This window comes from Schistocerca gregaria, chromosome 3 (assembly GCF_023897955.1).
Source record: "Schistocerca gregaria isolate iqSchGreg1 chromosome 3, iqSchGreg1.2, whole genome shotgun sequence".
NCBI classification, from domain to species: domain Eukaryota; kingdom Metazoa; phylum Arthropoda; class Insecta; order Orthoptera; family Acrididae; genus Schistocerca; species Schistocerca gregaria.
Genome location: NC_064922.1, coordinates 913269549 through 913285553, shown reverse-complemented (window position 1 = coordinate 913285553; position 16005 = coordinate 913269549). Strand labels below are relative to the sequence as shown.

The 16005-nt window shown below is 41.9% G+C and overlaps 1 protein-coding gene across 4 annotated transcripts in view; it reads right to left on the bottom strand.

Moving 5' to 3' along the window:
- The window catches only part of LOC126355425 (protein O-GlcNAcase), a 164380-nt gene that overhangs the window by 104103 nt on the left and 44272 nt on the right, over positions 1 to 16005 (bottom strand). For all 4 annotated transcript variants that reach the window (XM_050005732.1, XM_050005731.1, XM_050005730.1 and 1 more), the window contains one exon: positions 11907 to 11958. In XM_050005732.1, coding sequence (XP_049861689.1) covers positions 11907 to 11958 — 52 coding nt within the window. The remainder of the gene's footprint in view (positions 1 to 11906; positions 11959 to 16005) is intronic.

Sequence of the window (16005 nt, the reverse complement as noted above, 5' to 3'; positions counted from 1 at the left end):
TGTTGCTAGGGAGAAAGCAACGTGTTATCTTGGATAGAGAGTCATCAAAAAATGTAGAAATATCTCCATGCTTGCCTCAGGGGAAGAACTTCTTGGTCATTACTGTTCGTGTTGCATATTAATGATGTTATAGACACTATTAACAGAAATCTCAGATCTCACATGTTTCACAGATGATGCAGGTACATATAATGAAGCACATAAACCCGCTATAATCTTATTAGATTTCAAACTGTGGCGAAAACTGGAAACTGTTTTAAATGTTCACAAATTTAAAATTTTGCATTCACATAACGCAAAAAATTATCAGCAAGTCACAAGTACAATCAATCAACTTGTTAAAGCATACTGCAAAGTTTCAGGAACAACTGTTTGTGGGTAATATACTACAGACTCTTGCATATCAGTCTCATGAGGGCCACGAAGAAAAGATTAGACTAATTACACTATGCATAGATGCTTTCAAGTTGTCATTCTTCCAACACTCAACAGTATGCAAACAGAATGTGAAGAAACCCTAATATATGTGGTCTTGAAGAATAATCTGTGCTTGGTGAGTATCTGTCAAACAATTAGGTTGGCATCTTAAAACCTGACAGAATGTTTTACAAATGCTTACCAATTTGAAGACTGAATATTCTTTGTAAATCTACTGATAAAAATATCTTTTTTTCCAGATGTAATTTTTACATACATTCAGTTAGAACCATAAAGGCTACAATAAAAATAAGGAGACAAAATGACTTACCTACAGGAGGCGAAATTATACGTACCACTGACTGATATACAAAAGTGGCTTGGTACATCTGGTACAAAGGAAGAAAATAATGTTTGCTTCATGAACAACTCACCTTACCTCTCGACATAGTCTCCTTTCAGGGATAAACACTTGGTCTAGCAATCTATCAGCTTTTCCATCCCATCAGAAAAATGGATGTGTCAAACTTCACATAATATTCATTGATTGCAACTATCACTTCCTCATTTGATGAAAATTTCTTCTGAGCAAGCCTAAGTTTCAAAGTAGGGAACAGGAAGAGGTCACTGGGGGGTCCAGCTTGATGAATAGTGTGGATGAGGAATTAATTCAAAGCCCTATTCATGCACTTCCATCATTGTTATTGCTGATGTGTGGGATGGGGCATTATCCTGGTGAAAGAGCCCTTTTTCAAGTGCCAACCATTGTCTTTTTTTCAGTCAAATGCAATTTTCAGACCTTCCAATAATGAAGCATTATGGGGCTTCAGTTACGGTTCTGCCTATTTCCAAGTAATCAATTAGAATTATTCCTTGGGACTCCCTAAAACAGTGGCCATCACCTTACCAGCTGACAAAATGGTCTTTGCCTCCTTCAGTGCATTTTCACCAGATTATGTACATTGTTTTGACTGCCATTTTGACTCTGATGTGAACTGATGGCTCCACTTTTCAGCAGTCACAAACTGGTGCAAGAAATCTTGCAGGCTGTGCTTAAACTTCACTAGACATTGTGTTGAAATGTTGTGTCACATGTGCTTTTGCTTCAATGTGAGCAATCGTGGCACCCACATACACAGGACACAGCTTCTTCATAGCCAGTTCTTCATTAAGGACATTAGGCACTTGCTCAGCTGAGAACACTAGCATCTCAGCAATCTCATAAATTTTTATTCGGCGGTCTTCCATTACCATATCATGGACTTTGTCAATGGTTTCTTTTATGGTGACCTCAATTGGATGGCCAGAGCATGCTTGATTTTCAGTTCTGGTCTGACCACGTTTAATTTCACTAACCCAAAAGTAAATGGTCTTCAATGATTGTGCAGAGTCCCCATGAACTTCATCCAGTTTTGTTTTGATATGTGTAGTAGTACAACTCTTCAAATGAAAATGTTTGATAGCAGCACAAAACTCAGTTTCCTTAATTTTCAATCACGGTTGACAGAGTGATCAAACCAGATGGCTGTCAACAATGAACTGTATGCTGTACATTGTCCAAATTCTAGATAGAATCCTTGGAATAATCAAGATTACCACCCATGATGACACAACAAAAAAGTTACATTCTCTCATGGAAATTTACCAGACTTATCAAACCAACCTCATACATAAAAGTACAAAAACTTTCTGAGGTTTCAGAATCATAAGTGCATTCCTCATTATCAATGTCATCCTTCACTCTCATAAGAAGTTGGACACTGTCATCCGAGGTTTTGGAATGACCTATCTTCCTTACTAAACTTACTAAACAAACCTTTTCTCCCTGACAAAGGGACCAGCAAGTCCAAAAGCTAGGATAAATTTGATTTTTCTTTTTTTCCATTAAGTACTTAGCACTTTGGCTCCTAAGGGTAATTAATAGCAAGTCATTCATCCCCACTGCGATTTTATGGTCTTCTCATCTTAATTGTCCTCTTATCTGATGCATCAACTTAAACAGGATACCTCAAGTACTATCAACTCCTGTGGATCCTATCTCCTCCACAGGAAGTATGGAATATATCACTATTTGTCCAGATGACTGTGAGTGGCATATCAATGGTAGGGCTAGGTATTCCTTACTGGGGTGACAGAGACTAGAAAGAACTCAGCGTGTTCAACGTGCTTTTTTAAAATTGGAATTGATTCAGTGAGTCTCACTTCACCTATGGGAGCAACCTGCTGTGTGCCATTTCAAGAAGAAGTAGACACATAAGTGTAAAAGTCTATTAACTGTTGTTGGCACTTCAATGTTTCGCGAATAATGGTACCCCTTAAAGAAATGGTAACCAGAAATGGGCAGGAACAGCAAGTGCACTCAGTGTGTAACCTGGTACCTCATTCAACATAATGATGAAGCTATTCTGGCAGCTACTGAGGGAAGAGGATGGAATCAACTGCAGACTGTGGCACATGCTGGAATGAACAATGGTTGGTTGTTTTGGGGTTTGAGGGGGGCTAAACATCAAGGTCATCAGTCCCCTGTTCCAAACAGACATACTTGTAAAACGCCTATACAGTAAAAGTGTAACCTCTGCACCCAGAGGGAGAAAACACCAAGGGGTACAGAGCTAAAATGAACAATGCAGTAACACAAAATAGAGGACACGTAAAAGGAGCAGAGCAAAACAGACTACAGTGGTTGATGGATCAGGTAAAAGGTCAACCACTCAACTACAAATGAAGAACCTCCAGCTGGAAAGCGTTGATAGAGATACCAACACAACTTGTTACCATAAAAGACACTATTTTGGTATCCATTTACAATTAAAAGTCGCTAGAGTGGGTGTAGCCTCAGAAACCATGCAAGAGTGCCCACACTAGAGCGAGTGATAAAACCCAGCTGCACGGATAAAACGTAAAATTGAGTCAGCTACAGAGACATCGTCACCTAAAATTAAAGGAAGTGCAGCTGGTAAATTAACGGACTGCTGCAAGGGGGCTAAAAGGGGGCAGTTCATCAGAAGATGGACCACTGTCAGCCCTGCATCACAGCGACCCTTGGGCAGGTTCTCACGACAAAGGAGATAGCTGTGGGTCAACCGCATATGTCCAATTCGGAGACAGCAGAGAACAACTGAGGCCCTACACGTGCCCCTCAAGGATGAGTTCCATATGGCCGTGGACGACTTGACCATGCGGTCATTATTTGGCATGTTCAAGACAGACCATTCAGAGCTCCATACATCGCGGACCATGTGATGTATGGCTGACCGGAGGTCTCATTCCATGAGACTAAGCTCCAGGGGTGGCAAAGTGGTGGCCTGCGTGGCCAACCGATTGACAAGTTCGTTTCCTGGAATGCCAATGTGGCCCGGGGTCCACACAAATGTTGCTGAACAACCACACTCGGCAAGAGCAAAAACAGCATCTTGAAAACAGCACCAAATGGTCCCGAGAAAAACACTGGTCAAGTGCTTGCAATCCACTCAGGGAGTCACTGCATATGACAAATGACTCCCCACGACAGAAGGAAAGGTGAGCGAGTGCATGATAAAGAGCAATCAGCTCCGCAGTGAAAACACTGCTTCCACAAGGCAGGGAATGCTGCTCAACGTAGTCGTCATGGATGAAAGCAAACCCAGTGCGTCCATCGACCTCAGAACCATTGGTGCAGACTACATCTGCATCGCTAAACGAGGCAAGAAGAGCCAGGAATTGTTGACGAACACTGGCAGGTGGAACGGGGGACTTGCAGGACAAATCCAAGCAAAGCCGCAAGCGAGGGAGGGACCGAGGGGTAGAAAAAGAGGGCCAGAAGGATGGTGGAAGGGGAAAGGACTCGAGTGACGAGAGAAGGGAACAAACGCGGACCGCGATTGGAAGACCCGACCTAGGCCGCCATTGTGGGGAGAGGAGTGCAGAAGATGGAAAAAGAAGCCTCCGGTTTGGGTGGTCTGGCGAGGCATGGATGCGGGCGATGTATCAAGCAAGCAACTGTTGTCGGCGGAATCGTAGGGGAAGGATTCCAGCTTCTACAAGAAGGCTAGTCACCGGAATAGTGCAGAAGGCACCTGTCGCCAGTCTGACGCCGCAATGGAGAATCAGGTCTAGGATCTGCAATGTTGAAGGTGCTGCTGAGTCGTACATCACACTCCCGTAGTTGAGACGGGACTGGACTAAGACCTTATAGAGCTGTAGGAGGGTCGTTCGTGCACCACCCCCCCAATGGTGTGGCTGAGGCAGCAAAGGATGTTGAGGTGCCGCCAGCATCGTTGTTTAAGCTCGCGAAGATGAGGTGTCCAAGTGCGCTGAGCATGAAACAACATGCCAAGGATGTGATGCTTCTCCTCAAGGAGCTCTGGATGGAGGTCGACGAAGACAGAAATGAATCACTCGGGTCTTAGAGGCTGATAACTGAAAACCATGGTTGGATGCCCAAAAATTTGCCTTACTGATAGTTCCCTGCAGCCGCCGTTCAGTGACACTGATGTTTGGGGAACAGTGATAAAGACAAAAGTCATTGTCGGCATATAAGAAAGGAACAGACCAATGAGCCCACCGCAGCTACAAGACCATTAATCGCCACCAAAAAGAGGGGAACACTGAGAACCGAGCCCTGCAGGACACCATTCTCCTGAATATGAGCAGAGCTAAAATAAGTGCCAACTCTAACCCGAAAGGAGCGATTGGAGAGAAAATTCCGTAGAAAAATCTGAAGTGGACCCTGTAAGCCCCATTCGTGCAGCACAACAAGGATATGATGGCGCCAGGTGGTATCGTATGCCTTCTGAAGATCAAAGAAAACAGCAACTAGATGTTCTCGCCGGGTAAAAGCTGTATGAATAGCCAACTCTAGCGAGACTAAATTGTCGATCGCTGAGTGGCCCTGACGGAAGCCCCCCTGTTGCTGGGCTAGGAGGCCACGAGCTTCGAGGAACCACATGAGCCGCCGACTCACCATCTGTTGCAGGAGTTTGCACATAACGTTGGTAAGGCTGATAGGGTGATAGCTATCAACCACCGGTGGATCTGCACCAGGTTTCAGCACCGGGGTGGTAACGCTATCCTACCAACGAGTTGGGAAAACGCCCTCCGTCCAGATGCGGTTAAACAGGGCGAGTAATTCAACCTGACAGTACACCGAGAGATGGCAAAGAAACTGGTTGTGAATTCGGTCTGGACCTGGAGAGGTATCGGGGCAAGCTGTAAGGGCACTTTGAAACTCCCATTCACTAAACAGGGCGTTGTATCGTTCCCAACGGTGCGTGCAAAACGACAACTGCGTATGCTCAGCCAGCTCTTTAATGGCGCGGAATTCTGAGCTGTAGCCTGCTGTCATGGAAATACAAGCGAAGTACTCTGCCGTATGTTAGGTGATGGCAATTGGGTGAGTACAAAGTGAGCCCCGAAGAGAAAGGCAAGGGACATACGCATGAGGTCAAAAGTCAAAAATGCACCAAACCCTTGACCACATCTGACATGGGGAGGTGCGAGAACCTATGGTGGCACCTTATCGTTCCCAGCAGTCCTGTTTGCTCCACCGGATTAACCGCCGAGCCTGGGCCAGCAGCCGTTTAAAGGCAACCAGATTCTCTAGGGAAGGATGACGCCGGTGTCATCGTAGGGCTCGCCGGCGGTCCCGGGTAGGTTCTACAATCTCTGGTGTCCAACAAGGGACTGACTTACACCTTTGGGTACTTGAAGAGCAGGGGACAGTTGCCTCGGCAGCAGAAACAATGGCCATAGTGACTTCGTCCACTGCAAAATCAATGTCACCAGGATCAATGTCACCAGGAAGTGGGGCAATGGCCATAGTAGCTGAGGTGTAGGGGATAGGTTGGGCACTTAGAAGCATTCGCCGCCACCAATTGTGAAGTAGCCTGATAAACTTCCATAGGAGCTGCGGGTCAGCAACATCTAGCTCCTGAATGGACGCAAGATTCTCCACATCATCTGCAGGTGCAGTGGTGAACTGCTTTTCTGTCTCTATGTCCTTCTCGTTTTGCTTTTTCTTCTTTTTGGTAGGGTCCCGTTTGTCCTTCGGTTTATCAGGCTGGGTCATACCAATATAAAAAGCTGTGCAACGATTCAGAGCACATATGACAAATGACATGGTTGCTTTCACAGCTGGCCTGGTCCCTGATGGGGCACGATAAACCTGTCACAGGACTGGAATAGGAAATGGTGGGTGGGTGGACTGGATAGGTCTTGCACCTGTGTGTGCTTCTATGTAAGTGTCTTTTAATTGTGCCTGTTTGCAACATGCCATATCATCTTTAGGATATGTAGCACTCTATCTTTTCCAATGATAATGTGATTTACTTAGAAAAATTCCTTTAACAGATAAAATATACCAGGAGCCTGTAATGATCTAATGAATTAAGTACATTCTCACTGTATGTGTAGATAACCTTCTCAACATTAGAACTCTTTAGAAATCCAAACTGCGGCTTCGACAATACATTTTCTGCTGTCACACTATATATTACCTTTTCTTAAATGCTCAAGAAAGCAGGAAAAAGTCAAACTGGATTGTATTTTCTTCTTTCTTTCTTAAACAAAGGCTTAATTTCAACATATTTCAACCATTTAAGAAATGTTCCACACCCAAGTGCAAATAGCTTACCATGTTACTAAACTCAGAAGCATACTCATTACCTAACTTTGTTGATATTTTATAATAAAGACTAGATTATTTTGATTTTAAAGGTGGACTAAATTGACATGCCTCACTGCTGTTAAGTCATGACACAGAATGAGCAAATAACTAAATCTCTTTACATTATACAAGTACCACACCCATGCTTAATATCGGAAGCATGATCACATGTAGTACCAAATGAAATTTTTGACTGGACTGATGAGTTCTTGGTAGGATCATGGGTTATTTATTATGAAGTATGGTTTGTAACAGAGCTGCACAAATATTCTGTTGAACTTTGACAACATTTCAGTGTGGCGCAAAGATTAGCAGATTGTTTTTATATGTTTAATGTTGTAAAATTGTGTAATTTACAAAAAGAAAAAAAGTGTAGTATCAATGACTACAATATCAATGAGTCACAACTGGAATCGATCAACTCATACAAATACCTGGGTGTATCATTTTGCATGGATATGAAATGAAACAATCACATAGGCATAGTCATAGTAAAGTAGGTGGCAGTCATCAGTTCATTCATAGAAAACTAGGGAAATGCTATCTGCAAAGAGAATCACATACAAAACACTAGTGTGACTCATCCTAAAATACTGCTCAAGTGGGAGGAACCCACCTCAAATAGGACTAACAAGGGATAGTGAATGTATACCATGAAGGAGCATGAATTGTCAGGCAACTGAAATGACAGACACTTGAAGATAGATGCAAACTTTCCCATGGAATTCCACATATCAAGTTTTGAGAAACAGTATTTAATAAAGAATCTAAGAACATTCTACTAACCCTTAAGTACTGTTACCATAGGGATCGCAAGGACAAAATTAGACTAATTAAGTGCGCACATATGATGATTTTAGGTGAGGGGCACTCAACATCATGGTCATCAGCACCCGGATGAAAAGTCAGCATGCCAATCTCATGCATGCATACGAAGACTGTCCCCGCACGCAGAGCAGTTTATAATGCACTAAAGTCTGACTCCCTTCCCCGCCAATTTAAGGATGAAACCTGACAGTTCACAAGACGTCACACTTCTCTAACACTGGAATCAGTTTTGGCGAGAATGGTGGGCATATCTCCATCAAGACTGAGAGCTGCCCTGATATCAGCATACAAGACACACATTGCCAAAATACACTGAACTAAGAGTGGCACGTCACAAACTTCACAGAACGGTGGAGGAAGCCACATGTTGAAGAGCTATGTCCAATGTGCAGCCTGGTAAACAGAACCTCCTTCCAATGGTGAGGCTGACATTAATTCCACCATGCCTGTGTGGTCGATTTGAGCAACCACACTGTTTCCTGTCACCTTCAACTATTCAGTATCCCACTGATGCAAGATGGGTCTGTCAGAAAATGAATGACGATGTGCAATGGGATGGGACATTGATGGATAACATCTCAACATGCTCCACTGGCCACTTTGTCAGCCATGTCATTTCCGTGTATCCTCATGTGGCCAAATACCAAGCAAAATTTCACCTCGACACGGTGTTGGAGCCGCTGTATGAAGTCATGCTGAGCTGAATCAACTGGGCTACTGGATACATTTGGTGAAATATTTCAAGTGCACTAAGCATGTTGGAACAGATGAAACATTGTACAGTGATGTCTGTGAATCCCCTCGAGTGCCATCATAATGCCCTATAACTCCGTATTTTAATCTGTAAATTGTTCCAGAAAACGCACTTTGAAAACCCTATCGTGGAAAACGGCTGGACAACCGAGGACATTCTTTTGCTGGGATTCACCTTTATAAACAACGATAAAGCTGTGGTATGTACTTACACTACTGGTGATTAAAATTGCTACACCACAAAGATGTCATGCTACAGACGCGAAAATTAACCGACAGGAAGAAGATGCAAATGAGAGCTTTTCAGAGCATTCACACACGGTTGGTGCTGGTGACGACACCTACAACGTGCTGACATGAGGAAAGTTTCCAACTGATTTCTCATACACTAACAGCAGTTGACCGGCGTTGCCTGGTGAAACATTGTTGTGATGCCTCGTGTAAGGAGGAGAAATGCGTACGACCATGTTTCCGACTTTGATAAAGGTCGGATTGTAGCCTATCGCGAATGCGGTTTATCGTATCGCGACATTGCTGCTCACGTTGGTCGAGATCGAATGACTGTTAGCAGAATATGGAATCAGTGAGTTCAGGAGGGTAATACCGAACGCCGTGCTGGATTCCAACAGCCTCGTATCACTAGCAGTCAAGATGACAGGCATCTTATCTGCATGACTGTAATGGATCATACAGCCATGTCTTGATCCCTGAGTCAACAGATGGGGACGTTTGCAAGATAACAACTATCTGCAAGAACAGTTCGACGACGTTTACAGCAGCATGGACTATCAGCTCAGAGACCATGGCTGCAGTTACCCTTGACGCTGCATCACAGACAGGAGCACCTGCAATGGTGTACTCAACGACGAACCTGGGTGCACGAACAGCAAACGTCATTTTTTCGGATGAATCCAGGTTCTGTTTACAGCATCATGATGGTCGCATCCTTGCTTGGCGACATCACGGTGAACGCACAGTGGAAACACGTATTCGTCAACACCATACTGGGGTATCACCCGGCGTGATGGTATGGGGTGCCATCGGTTACACGTCTCTGTCACCTCTTGTTCGCATTGACGACACTTTGAACAGTGGACGTTACATTTCAGATGTGTTACGACCCGTGGCTCTACCCTTCATTCGATCCCTGTGAAACCCTACATTTCAGCAGGATAATGCTTGACCACATGTTGCAGGTCCTGTACGGGCCTTTCTGGATACAGTAAATGTTCGCCTGCTGCCCTAGCGAGCACATTCTCCAGATCTCTCACCAATTCAAAGCGTCTGGTCAATGGTGGCCGAGCAACTGGCTCTTCACAATACGCCAGTCACTTCTCTTGATGAACTGTGGTATCGTGTTGAAGCTGCATGGGCAGCTGTACCTGTACATGGGATCCAAGCTCTGTTTGAATCAATGCCCAGGCGTATCAAGGCCGTTATTACAGCCAGAGGTGGTTGTTCTGGGTACTGATTTCTCAGGATCTATGCACCCAAATTGTGTGAAAATGTAATCACATGTCAGTTCTAGTATAATATATTTGTCCAATGAATACCCGTTTATCATCTGCATTTCTTCTTGGTGTACCAATTTTAATGGCCAGTAGTGTAAAATCGTAGAAACCAAATTTGTAAAAACATAATCTGGAGTAAAAGCTTTCTTGTATTGCGTCAATCTTAAAATCACTTTGGGTCTTTGAAGACACCAAGGCGGTAATGCATTCCATCCCTGACTGTGTATTTAGAATTCTGATTGATGTAGGTCAAGAGACAGGCGGCAGCAAGTATTACGAATGGATGGGTCACATGGGGCCGATTCCTAAACAGCCATTCAAAGTTGGGTCGGACCACTGCACTAAATGCCAATGACTGAGGTGACACCAAGATTTGCAGTGCCTGTCGAGCCAAAGGGTACGTTGCTGAATCCAGAGTGGTGGTTCACTAGCCTCTGTACACAGACTCTGAACTGGTTTGGTCCAAAATGATTCAGTCGATATTCCAATGCCCTCATGGTGGACAGTGTCTAACATCTTGAGTAGCAAATACAGGCTGATCCATAGACTGTGCTGCTATAATCGAAACATGTTAAACTAACGTCCTACCAAACTGCAGAAGGCGGGACCTGTCCCCAGCCCGTGATTTTCCATTAAGGGATTTCAAAATATTCAATGACTGGAAGCCCTTGTTCATAGGTCTTTCAGGTGTGGGAGCCAAGTTAATTTTGAGTCAAATAATAAATCCAAAAAGCTCACAGTTTCCTGAAAATGTAAAATATTTTCCCCCCATTGTGAACACTGGTTGATTAAAACTTCAATGAGCACAATTAAAATTGACAGACGTACTCTTCTCTGGTGAGAACCAAGAACCAGTTGTCTTGGCCCAGGTTTCCAGCCTCCTGATAGTCAGCTGTAGCTGCCTGATCATCACTGTAAGATCAGACAAAGAGGCAAGGACCATAGCACCTCTACGAGTTACCAGAGTGTAGCCATACCAGTTACGTGGGTAAGCCTCGTGAATGCATGATCAACCACCGCCTCGTATAGCAACTCAAATACCGAGGTCACCTGAGCCGCCCCCAGTGCAGTTTCAGGTGCTACCATTCAACCCTTAACAGCTTAATCCTACTGGAGATGGTGATACGGGGGTTCTTCTTGCACTGAAACCATTTGGTTTGTGTGTTTTTTGACCTCGAAGTCGTTTGCCATTGCTATCAATGGGGTTTCCTTCGCAGTCAGGAGCCCTGTCAAATGCCCTTGTGTGTGTGTGTGTGTGTGTGTGTGTGTGTGTGTGTGTACATCGATTGTTGACGAAGGCCTTAATGGCTGAAAGCTTTGTTTATTTCTGACAGTCTTCTTGTTGTGCCTATCTGCAACTCAGCATCTCCACTATATGGTGAGTAGCAACTTTCCTTTTCATAATATTGTTGTATTCCCTCCTGAATTTTCCACTGTTTGTTACACAAATGATTTTAATGTCATTGCTTTACAGAGAAGATTACAGACAGTACTGAAGCTTCAGCTTTCAGTACTAGAGCTACCTTTACCTTATGATGAGGAAATGGGAGAAAAGACATAAGGTTATCAGACTTTGAATGGACAGGGAGATCGCTTGTGGCATCTGATGAAGCATACATGAAGGATTAATGAAGATATGGTAAGAATAAAACCAATGTTTTCACGTTTATGCACTGCAACCTGAATCTTGCCCTACCTTGATCCACATTTCTCACTAATGCATCCTCCCATATGAAGCTTTGGACAGTACTTACTTTTGGAAGAGATCTTTTCGTTGCTCTGTTGTCCATGGCCTCCCATAGAATCCTTAAAAGTTAAAAATTGAACACATTAGTGACAAAAATGAAACAATGCAGAAAAACAATGAAACAGAGAATAAAAGAAATCAAACACGTTATTAAAAAACTGATACTTATTTGTATATACTAAATCATCCAGGATTATGGAAGCAATTATCCAGAAAGCACACCTTAATTTGTAGTTACCATCACACATTTTCTCTCTAAAAATAAAATACGTTTTACTTTTAAATATGTTTATAGCAATTTACTACAATCCTTTCTTGCCCAAAACTAGATTTCTTATGAGATCGTTTAAATAACTTTCCTTTAGTGTCATACATGTTCTTTATGGTGGATTTTACATCCATCAAGTTATTTAATAAATACAGCATTTTTCCACTTAGATTGGATTTATTGAAACTACTTCTTCCATCCAAACTAGTTTCCTATTTTTAAGCCTTTATTGACTGACCAACTAGAAAAAGGGACTGTAGTATAAAACTGGCAATGTCTTCACATTATGTGCTTCCATTCATTTTTGTGTGTAAATTTAATTGTTAGTGACGGTTCGATAAATAACTGGTGGATGCAGACATGAAATGTGTACTACCTATCTGTCAAACTATCAAGAACAGTTAAATTTGTAAACCAAAATGATTGGAAGCATATAATGTGAATATGCTGCTATTTTTATTCATATGGCATCTTTTTCTCATTAAATACTGGATAACAGTTTAGAAAGCTGAAACAAATTGTGGAATAAATATGTTTAACTAATACAAGCTAAGTGGGAAAATGCCACATTAATTTCCTTAATGTGTTGTATTTGTGAATATTACTATTGCATTTAAGGAGAAATATATTGTGAGATTGGCATTACTATTCCCAACTGCTTTGACAGCGGCCTCCCAAGTGTCGCGTGAACACCACTCTTGCTTTTGTGCAATGAATATCTCATGAAAGAATTATGCTAAAATATTGTCATAAGGTATAAGTTAATGAAAGTAATCAAATCTATATTAATGACTGAAAAGCTGCCAATAATATAAGTGGCAGTCAAATGAAAACAAGACAGATGGAAAAGTACCCTAGTTTGTGCCTCTCTATCTGAAGCAAATCAATGAACTATAAATGTCTTTCTTCTGGGCTCCAATAATATGGAAATTTGCACAGGGACAGATTGGGACTGTATGGAGGGTGTGCAAGGACTTCACAGCAAAACTTCTGTAGTATAGTCAAAACAACCTTGGCAACATGCAGGCCTGCTATGCTGCAGAAATTTAGATGGGAAGCCCTTACACATCCTTCACACATTCCTGATCTCTCCCTGTGCAATTTTCATTGTTTGGAACCCTGAAGAAAGATTTTTGTGGCTGTCAATTTGTTTCAGATGAAGAGGTGACTGCCTGGATGCAATCATCAGTCTGAAGGCAACTGCAATCATTTTTTCATAGCGACAGTGACCATCTTGGGATAAGTGTATTAAGAGCTATGATGATTACTTTTGAAATAATGAACAAACAGTTTACTTAATTTTTCCCATATGCTTCTTTTCATCTGACTGCACCTTTTTGTTAAAGTAATTAACTACAAAAAATTAAAAATTCAGATAAAGAGACAATATGTTTCTTTCATTATTTTGAATAGGTACTACAAAAATTTAGAAGTTTTTCCTCGTTTTATTGGTAAACACCATTTTCTGCTGGTGTATCTTATATAGCACACCAATGTATGAATATGCACATTCATTCATTTTTGCACTGTGTTCCATAAATCCCAAGTGAAAGAGAGACAACCATGGCTTCCATTGAAAATTTTTCCCAGTATAAAATTAAACTACATTAAATTTCCAACAAAAAGATCCTATTCATATTTTCTATAGAAGTAATAGTTTTCGCATAGCGGGGGATGGAAAAATTGCAAGTTACTAAAAATAAGGTTTTAGTGGTGTAACATTAATGTCTAACACTGAACTTGGAAATAACTGAAAATCTACACAATAATAATTTCTTAACTTGAATGGGTTCACATAAAAAAATCAATAACTGTATCGTCGTCGTCGTAGTCGCCGCCGCCGCCGCCACCACCACCACCACCACCACCACCACCACCACCACCACCACCACCACCCTCCAGATTGAGGAACAGTGTACCATTTGTACATGTACCATGGCACTTGCTGCAAACCATGGAACATGAATGCCAGCTTTTTGCCATCAATCATACCCCACACATCACAACATTGGCAAAATATGTTGTTCAGTATGACTTCAGTTTCTACTGCGTCTCTGGTTGTGTCTGGGTATGGCAATCCATATTTTCTGTGAATGAAGAGAGCAACAGCATGTTATATAGGTGATGTGAATGACCGAGGATGAATGACAGAAGTGGGGGCATCGGCTAAATATGTCAACTACTTTTCAGTTTTCTGATTTGCCCTTTTCTTCACTGAAATGTAGCCCACAAAGACAATGAGTGTACGAGGTACCATTTCCTTGGTCCCCCTACATAATCTGTCGCAAGCTGGAAAAACAGAACTATCATAAGCTACTGACTCAATGTCTTCAAGGTTGCAGTGCCAGCTGCTTTCACAATTCTTTCCCATTTTGCTTGTTCATTTTTGCACTTTGAAGAATACCGCGCACCATACAAAAATTTTTCACCTGAACTACGAAAACACACAACAGCTTTTCTGGTGTGGATTGTGCTGAAAACAATGCAGCCTCGATACTTTTCTCTCAATCTGTCCTTGACTCTCTTTACATGAGGCAATGTTCCCGAAACCAGCTTCGACAACTCGTTTGAGGTGAACTGACAGTATCACTCCCGTCTACGAAACTGAATATTTCATCCACTGATCATTAATTCCTTCATTCTCAGGTTATCCATTTTTTCTAGACTGAGGTGCTGAGCCTATAAAAAGAACTTTTTATAGCAGTTATTGTGGTATCTTGCATCTGCAGTGTGTAGATCACCAATGTCTTTGGATGGTGTGTCTCAATACATCCTTCATCTCCTCTGTAAGCGTATTATAATAACTGAAGGATTGAAAAATGTAAAACTTTTACCACAATTTTTTGGGTTTTTTTTTCTTCTGTTTATTAAAAAAATTAATCATCAATATCTTTCACACAAAACCGATAGCTAGTTTCAAAATCAGATTTTGCTTTTGCAGAACATAAACACTTGACTCCGGCTGATGTTGGAGGCTGTTCCTCTGAAACAGCTCCTCCAAGAAATCTTAACTGACGTAGTTCTGGTATACCATTTTCTGCAAAGTGCATGAACAATATCATGATTTTTGTTGCACGAACCATCAGCTTTCCCATCTTTTCTCAAACAACTGGCATTTACCAAACAGCATATTCCTTCCTCACCACAATGCATTGGTCACTGACATCACCAATCTCACAGATTAAACACTTCTCGGTCATTGTTTATAGGAATATGTTTTACATAAATACTCTCTTAATCATGGCAAATAATAAACTGAAAGTCATTCCACTATTTAAACATAAGCATTTTGTCTACTCACGTAAGAGAACTGGATAGGCAATGCAGAGCTGGGTATAGTTAATTATTCCATGTGTAAACTTAAGTGCGAGCAGTTCTTGTGGTAGAAGTACTGACATTTCCCAGAAGAAGGCCACATCAGTCATGTAGGATGACATAACGATCAATTCCACTACTAGCAGTGCAAGGCAGTGTGTGAATATCTGTATAGGTTCTCTTCATAGGTGTAGTTTTATTAGTAACTGATATCCATATTCCAATAAGTGTTAATGCATTTTGTGGAAAATGAACACTTTCCAGACATGCCTGTGCACTGCGTTACTAGGTGTAGTTTTATTAGTAACTGATATCCATATTCCAATAAGTGTTAATGCATTTTGTGGAAAATGAACACTTTCCAGACATGTCTGTGCACTGCGTTACTAGTGCTTTGTAAGGCATACTGCAGAAAGTTCGGTACAATTGTGAAAGAGCATTTAGTTGTTTTCTGAATGTAGTGATGTCGTGAGAATGGGGATTCATGTGCTCGCTCTTCATTTTGCAGACACACAAATGAGGG